The sequence below is a fragment of the Myotis davidii genome, unplaced genomic scaffold (genome assembly GCF_000327345.1).
Source record: "Myotis davidii unplaced genomic scaffold, ASM32734v1 scaffold94, whole genome shotgun sequence".
NCBI classification, from domain to species: Eukaryota; Metazoa; Chordata; class Mammalia; order Chiroptera; family Vespertilionidae; genus Myotis; species Myotis davidii.
In genome coordinates, this window is record NW_006285313.1 from 875,763 (window position 1) to 884,601 (window position 8,839).

The 8,839-nt window shown below is 44.2% G+C and overlaps 1 protein-coding gene across 1 annotated transcript in view; it reads right to left on the minus strand.

Annotated features, from left to right (window-relative positions):
• TRIM44 (tripartite motif containing 44) overlaps window positions 1–8,839 on the minus strand; it is an 85,415-nt gene that overhangs the window by 36,398 nt on the left and 40,178 nt on the right. Inside the window, exon 4 of the mRNA XM_015559015.1 lies at window positions 5,250–5,269. Within this exon, the coding sequence (XP_015414501.1) occupies window positions 5,250–5,269 (20 nt within the window). The remainder of the gene's footprint in view (window positions 1–5,249; window positions 5,270–8,839) is intronic.

An 8,839-nucleotide genomic window follows, 5' to 3' on the forward strand; every position in this document is an offset into this window, starting at 1 on the left:
AAAATTAAGATTTTAAAAAATCTACCAAGTAATAGAATCTATAAGTAGATTTTTTCTATGCCACATTTGATAAAAGACTATATTCCTCCATATAACCATATCCCAAAAAACTGGGGGAAAGACTAATATTTGCAGGGAAATAAAAACAGACTACAAAGAAGCAAAGAGGCTGGATGACCTGCCCAAGGTCACCGTCAGTCACAGGCAGACCAAGCATAAAGGCCTGTGGGTGTGAGCCCCTCCTCCTCTGGAACTAGCTGCCTGTTTGATCACAGAATCAGCACGGGTCAGATTCACACTGATCTCAGCAGGAGTTTTTTGCCTGAATTGAGAGCCAGCTCTGAAGATGAAAAATTCTACAGAAGTCCCAAGTATGGCTGTCACTATTAAAAAGCCATTTGTCTCTTACTTTAAAAAAAAATCACAGAAAATCTCAACAGCAAATCACACTTTAATATTGATTTTGCTCCTTTCTCCTCTGAGCACAGGAGTTGAAGGGTCCTTCCCTCTGACTTCCTCCTACTACACAACCGCCTTCTAGGCAGCAGACCCTATTGCCACCCCCTCTCTTGGAATATATATTACTTCTCAGCAGGCTCCCTGCAGGAGTAGAGAAGGAGCCAATCTGTGAGGGAGCAAACACAAGATCTCCAATTATAGCACAGAGAAGACAGAAAATTGCCACCCAAAGTGTAAATTACTTTTTTGCTTGGAAAAAAAAAAGGAAAAAAGAATCACTCTGGGTTTCAAAGACACCCTTTTAGAAGATGACTCCACAGTGGTTAATATCCCTGTTCTGCATATCAGGACTCTTGCTCCCCCACACTCTCCAAGAACCCTAGCCATTGATATCACTGTATATCACTTTATCCAGGATTTGGAGATTAGACGACCACATGGAAGGGCAACAGGCAGCTATTCTGCGGGGCCAAAGGAAGGGCTTGGTTGGCCGCTCCTCAGGCAGTCCACACGCACCTCTTTTGCTGCTGACCCTCAGAGGACACGGTGCGAAGATCAAATGAAGAAATGTCCCTTTATAATGCCAGAGGCTAAAAAGAGAAGTGCTTACAGAAAACAGAGGTCACAGCGATTCAATGCCAAGGCAAGTAAGATCTCCCAAGTTAGAGAAGCAAGACCAAACGGACCCTCTGAGGATTGTGGGTGAATCCTCTTGGCTTTCATTCGGGGTCACAGAGAAGTGTGCTGGCCTCTTGGAGCTAGTCCGAATGGCGGGTGAGGGCACAAGCCCTGAAGCCAGACTGCATTAAAGTCCTAGCTCTGCCACTTCCGAGCTGTGTGATCCGAGCAGGGCAAGCTAATGTTTCTGAGCATTAATTGCCTCATTTTACAAGTAGGATAACAACTGTTTAAAAGCTTTACGTGAGGATGAAATGAGAATACATATAAAACACTGTAGAAAGTAACCCTTCAGTAAATGGTAGCTCTGATCATTACTGTTGTTAATTAGCAGCATAACTACACAATAAAATTCAGGGCAAGAAAAAGATATGACCAGAAGTACAGATATTTGGCCACTTCATGTCAAACAGCTTGCGAAATCAAAACTGAAAAAGAGGAAAGAAGGCAGGGAGACTCCAGCTGGTAAGAAGGAAAGAGAAAACATAGATCTATTACAGACCAGTACATTTCAACAGGGCAAGACTCTTGCTTTGTTCCTGCCACCGGGAATAGTGCTTGGAATCCAATGCTCCCTGAACTTCTGTGCAGACTGTGGGAATGTGACTGTGGGGAAGGAATGCTGGCAAAGACACACAGGCTCACTAATCCAAGCAGACCTGGGACTCAGGCTCCCCAGATCATTTCTCCTCCATCCCCTGTGCAGGCAGACCCAAGCTTCCGTTCTGTCACCTTACACTTCACATCCTCATTTAATACTGTCGGCAGTAAAGAAACGTCAGGAGCAAAACTGTTTGGCTTATTGAGAGGGAGAGTGTCTATCATAAAATAAGAGAACTTTCCCATCAAAGGCAGTATGCCCTGAAGTGCTAATTGGAATAAATTGAGCCAAATGGTAGTTCAACACAAACAAACTGAATGGAACCAACAAGTATGAATTTAAAGGTTAAAAAGAAAATCTGACTCCTCTTCCTGCCAAATTGGAACATACTTTTCAAGTGTTCATTGTACCAAAAAGCGGTTCTGTCAAGTCCCAGTTTAACAGAATCCCCGCTGACACCGCGGCAGCTTGGCTGGGGAAGCAGCTTGACATCGTGGTTGGTAGTAAAGAAACGCCATGCTTCATGACTATCTTCTCAAAATGACACGAAGATTCAGCTATTAAATTCTAAAGCCTGTCTGTCCCACTGAATAGTACCTTTGAAGGGAGTTAATCTCTTCATAAGGGCCCTGTATCCTTCCAATCAATGAGACTGGCATGTGACCATCCCGACAAGAGTGTTCGTTCTAATCAGGTTCTCGAAAGACAGAGGTGCCACTGCTACCCTGTGGAGTCTGCACACTGCACTTCTAAAGTGTCTTCTTTCTACTGGTCCTGTTTGAACTCTCATTCTGGAGGAAAACAAAGGTCTAAGGCTCTGCTTGGCCTGGATTTTAAGGAGCTAGAGAGCTAGTCTTGGGAGAAGAGATGGAGTGCCAGCCAATGAAGTAAAGAGTGTGTCTAAACCAAAGATCTATGCAAAATGCTGACAATTTAGTCAATAATTAGACAAGATGATGATTTAGGCCAGTGATGGTGAACCTATGACACACGTGTCAGAGGTGACGCGAATTCATTTTTTTGGTTGATTTTTCTTTGTTAAATGGCATTTAAATATATAAAATAAATATCAAAAATATAAGTCTTTGTTTTATTATGGTTGCAAATATCAAAAAATTTCTATATGTGACACGGCACCAGAGTTAAGTTGGGGTTTTTCAAAATGCTGACACGCCGAGCTCAAAAGGTTCGCCATCACTGATTTAGACTTTCATCCTCACGAGCGTAGTCTAGCTAGTCTCCCAAGCTCTGGTGCTTAAAATTCCTCAATGTCTTCCCCCAGCCTGCAGGGTAGGGCTCAAATACCTTAAGGAGGCCTAAAGGCCCTAAATGACCTGGACTCTGCTTTCTTGCCTCCACTGTTCTCTTGTCTAGAGCTTTTACGTAAGTTGTTCCCCAGAATAGCTCTACCCCTGCTCCACCTGTGTCTGCCTCATCTTTCAGACCTCTGTTTATATATAACCTTTTCGGGTAAGCCTCCCCTTTTCCTCCAAGACTCACTTAGGATCCCCCCCGCCCCCCGCTTTTTTTTGAAGGGAGGGGGAGAGACGGAGAGGGAAACATCGATGTGAGAGAGACATCGATTGGTTGCCTCCCGTATGTGCTCCAACCAGGGCCAAGAATCGAGCCTGCCAACAAGGTATGTGCCTTGACTGGAATCGAACCCTGGACCCTTCAGTCCGAGAGCCTACGCTCTATCCCAGGGGTGGGCAAACTTTTTGACTCGAGGGCCACAACGGGTTCTTAAACTGGACCGGAGGGCCGGAACAAAAGCATGGATGGAGTGTTTGTGTGAACTAATATAAATTCAAAGTAAACATCATTACATAAAAGGGTACGGTCTTTTTTTTTTTTTTTTTAGTTTTATTCATTTCAAACGGGCCGGATCTGGCCCGTGGGCCGTAGTTTGCCCATGGCTGCTCTATCCACTGAGTCAAACCAGCTAGGGCAGGACCCCTTATTAAAGTAGCCAAAACTTCCCTTATCATAGCACTTTCCCCACACCCATATAGGTGCCTGGTTATATGCTCATCTCTCCCACTAGATTTAGGATCCACAAGATTAGGAACTATGTCTGTTGTAGTTACCATTATATATCCAGTTATCCAGGATATAGCACAGTGTCTCACATAGAGTAGGGTCATAAGAAAAAAAAGGGAGGGAGGAAAAGAGAGAAGGGAGGGAGGGAGGGAGGGAGGGGTGTGTTCCTGAGAATGGCTGGAAGATGAAGTTGGAAGGGATTCCTTGAGGCTCTGTAGGCTTAAAGCAGGGCACCCGTGGCTTTGCCATAGTAGACAAGGAGCTAGATCTAGACTGAGAACCACAGTTCCCAAGGGAGGGAAGAACCAGGAGATGTAGATGTGGGAACAGTACTCGACACGAAGAAAGAGGCTCAGGATGTGGGGCTCAGGAAAGGGGAAATAAAGGACTGTACTTGTTGGTTTGCAAGTAAAGCCAAACAAAGAAGGGCTGAATCCTGGCTCCCCAGTAAAGTAACCTTGGACAATTCATTTAGCTTCTTTCAGTGAGAAACCTAAACTACATTAGTGATTTTCAAACTGAGTTCTGAGGGAACCTAGGTTTCTGCAGAAGTCCCTTGTGGTCTATTGTAAGGAAGAGAGGAGGCTCACCAGCAGATGTGGGCCCCAACTTTAACCAGACAAGAATTGTTGTTATGCATTGGAGTTCCACTTAAAGCCCGCTTGAAAAAAAGGGTGCCTCTGCTACAACTAAAGTTCTGAACAGCAGTGGCCTGGGTGACCTTTCTAATACCTCGTGGCCTCAGCAGTCCTTGATCCTGCGGAGCAGAGGGGACCATCTGAACACTGTATTTTACTCTTGCCCCTCAACTGTCTTGATGGCACAGCTACTGCATTTCCGAGAGCCTGTGCTCACCACCTGAGCAGAATGACAGGGATGGTAAGTACACCAACTCCAGGCTCACTGGGAGGCTGAGGCCAAAATGAAATTCACTTTTAAATTTCATGTGGTGATACAGAAGCACAAAGGAACACTTTTTCCCTAAACAAAATTTTGTGTTCCTGTGATCTAGGACTCATTGTGTAGGCGTCTTGCATTGGCCACAAAGATATCATAGGTCAGAAATAAATAATAATGGGTCCAGAGCGCATTAAAAAAAAGTTACCCAATTCCAATCAAGAGGGAACAATGCAAAAACTTATCTAGTCAGTCCACCTGGGAGCCTAATTACCATTCAAATACAGTGTCCCTCTTCTGAACAGATACTTGGAACGTACAAAAGAATAGAGCAAAGTTAGTGCCATCACATACTTTAAAGTCTACCTTTATCTGAAGGTTACAGGCAGGAAAAGGCATGGATGAGAGGGAGATGGGAATCTGACAAAATAAGATCTTCAAAGCCCTGGCTTAGGATGGAGATCCCCTTTCTGTGCTGTTCCTTGGCTGCCCATATCTCACGGGGCATTAGAAGGCCACAATGTCACTCTACTTCAATTCTGAGAACAGACAAGCAGCAATAATGTGATCTTACCTGAGTCCTTCCTCGTCACCCTGAAAGAAAGAGAAAGAAACAGCATTAGAAATTGGCATCGGAAGAAACCGGTTTAGACTTCCTTTCCCAACCTGAGAGCAAGGTGTGTGTTTACTGTTAACAAGAGACAAATCAGCAGATGTCTAGGGGCTAGGACAAGGGCTAACCCAATCCTGTGTTCAAACTGCCCAACAAAGGCAAACTGATCATTTGCCCTTGCAAGCAGATCTAGGCGGCTTAAATAATAGCTTTGCTGTTTTACTTGTATGGTTGGCAGTATTTAGTTCTGAGCAAACTGAGATCCCAAAATAGCAGCGGGTCTTAGGCAAAAGCTGACCAGCTCCCAAGGTATCAAGCGGTTTCCCTCAAAGACTCATTTCTGCCTTGGTCTTGCATTTTTTTCTCCAAAGAGAAACACAGCAACTCTAATATACAGAACACCGTCGTGAAAAGGGCACTGAGCTGGGCCTTAGGAAACTGGGATTCTGGTCCAAGCTCTGTTGTTTATTAGCGCTGTGCCCTTGGGCAAGCGAATGAATTAATCTGGACCTTGGTTTTCTCTGTAAAAGGGTAGTTCTGGCTTTTGATGATCCAGATCACTCTCTCAGCCAAACAATGGCGTTTCTGTTTCTTCTTGTTCACGCTGCAAAAACAATGTGTGAGTATTATTTTTCCAGGTATTTCATCCTCTGATCCTAACTTTATCAGTGATAAAAAAATTATTTCAATGAGCCTCTTTCTTGTCCAAACTAGATTTTTCTATACTTTGGGGTGTAGTGTTCTATTAAATATTAATTACGTGTCCAGGTAACTTATGATTTTTACTGACTTGTGTGCATTCTATCAACTACTGAGAAAGAGATATTAACTTTCCAGGTATGATTATTGGATTATCCACACCCCCTTTAATTCTGTCCATTTTTCTTCAGATATTTTGAGTCTTATCATAAGCAAATACATGTGAATGCCTGTTACATCTTCCTGAAGAACTGACCCTTTCATCATCATGACAAGTTACTCTTTTTCTCTGATAATACTCTTTGTCTTGATATCTGTTTTATCTAATGTTGGCAGGGCCAATCCAGCCTAATGCTTCCTGATCTCATGGTATGTCGCTTTCAGTCTGTCTGTATTGTGAAAGTCTGTCTCTCTTAGGCAGCGTGTAGCTAGGTCTTACTCTTTTATCCGTTCTGATAATCTATCTCTGCCTTTGAATAGAAATGTACAGTCCATTAACATTTAAATTTTGTTATTAATATGGTTAAATTTAGCTCTACCATTTTATGATTTGTTTTCTGTTTGTTCCTCTGTTTTTGTTCCTCTTGTTGTCTTTTCCTACCTTCTTTTGGGTTTTTGAAACACCAAATTCCATTTTAATATATCTATTGGCCTTTTCACTTTATGATTTTGTCTTATTTTTAGTGACTTCTAATAAGAATTATGATAGAAATCCTTAAATTTTGAGGCTCCATAAAATTAAACTGTATCACTTAAAATTAAATGTAGACACCTTGAAACTCTACAGGCCAATTTATCCTCTTTCCATGTTCTTTGTTATAGTATCGAATATTACAGAATCTACATGTTATGAACACTGCAAGACAGTTAAAATTTTTGCTTAAATAGGCATATTCTTTAAAGAGATTAAGAAGGAAAAATAGTCATAATTCAATGGCTATATATATATATGTAATTTTACATATACATATACATATAGTTTTTAAACAAATTTATGATAATAGCTGCCTAATTGTAAATTTACTAAAGTCATTGAACATAAACTTAAAACAGGTAATTTTATGGTATTATCCTATATAATAAAAGCCTAATATGCTAAGTGTCCGGTCGACTGTTCAACCAATCAAAGAGTAATATGCTAATGATATGCTAAGGCCACTCAACCGCGTGCTATGATGTACACTGACCATCAGAGGGCAGACAATCGACCAGTCGACATGACATACACTGATCACCAGGGGGCAGATGCTCCGACTGGTAGGTTAGCTTGCTGCTGGGATCTGGCCAATCGGGTCTGAGCGAGGTGGGCAGGACACTCCCTGGAGCCCTCCCACGGTCCCTCCCCGGCCCGATCGTGCACTGGTGGGTTCCCTTGGCCTGGTCTGCACCCTCTTGCAATCCAGGACCCCTCGGGGGATGTCAGAGAGCCGTTTTCAGTCTGATCCCACAGGCCACTCCCCTCGGGAGGTCACCAGACGCAGGGCTCATGGCTGTCAACTGCTGCTGCATCGGCGTGAGCCTCTCCTGATTGGAACTAATTAGGCGCAAGCCCGTGGCAGGCACAGTGGGGCCGGGATGAGCAGGAGTGGCAGAGAAGAGCTGCAGGCAGTGTTGGACTGCAGGTTTTGGCCCAATCCTGGTAGGCCACCCAGAGGGGCCCCACCTGTGCATGAATTTGTGTACCAGGCCTCTAGTAAATTATATCTCAAAAACCTTTAAAAAGTCTAGATATCCCACCTGCCCAAGTGCTACTTGCTGTTGATTCATGAAGATTACTCTAAAAGTAGCCCATTAACAGTGTGTTTGTTTTATGAAACCTTTAGTACAGATGAGTGTGATTAGACCAAGTAGAATCGCAGAGCTTCTGGATGAAGGAGTCCAAAGATAACAGGTTTCCTGATGACATTTCTTTTTAAACATGTGTTTTTAATAAAATTTTTCTGGGCCACATTATAGAATACAGGGTAGGGGAAGAATTTCATTACTAGTCCCACAGGTCTAAAAAGATGTGGTCTTTCCCCTCTTCAAATAAGTGAAGTTATTGCTTTATTAATCATTATAGAACAAGAGGTCCGATGCATGAAATTCGTGCATGGATAGGGTCCCTAGGCCTGGCTGGCAATCAGGGCCAATCTGTGGGGTGACTTGTGGGGTGATCAGGGGGCCCCCACTGGCACCTGCCTTGGCCAGCCTGGCGCCACCCACTTGCCGGCCCCGGCCCCGCCTCCGCTGGTCACCTCTCTCTGCGGGGCGACTAGTGGAGCAATTGGAGGGGCCCCCGCTGGCACCCGCCTTGGCTGGCTTGGGGCCTGCAGGCTGTGGGCAGCTCCTGCATTGAAAGTCTGCCTCCTGGTGGTCAGTGCATGTCATAGTGACTGGTCATTCCACTAGTGTTCTGCCTTTCAGTTGATCTGCATATTAGTCTTTTATTATATAGGATATTTAAAACGTATATACACACCAGAAGGCAAACATACACTGATAGTTATCATCAGGTATTGCATTTGCCCCATTTTTGCATGTGTGTGTGTGTGTGTGTGTGTGTGTGTGTGTGTGTTTTAACAGCTTAGTTGAATATTATAGATATACCAGAGACCTGGTGCACGAAATTTGTGCATGGGTAGGGTCCCTAGGCCTGGCCCGCAATCAGGGCTGGTCAGGTTCCCCGCTTCCCAGCCTCCCCACCTCCTTCCTCCTTCCCTCGCCACCAACGGAATGCTACCACGTGGTTCCCCACCTCATGGCCTCCCTACCTCCTCCTTCCCTCACTCCCTCAGCACCCCACTGCCGCTGGTCGCCCGCAGTGTTCCACGCTGCCACCTGGTGGTCAGCGCACATCATAGTGAGCAATC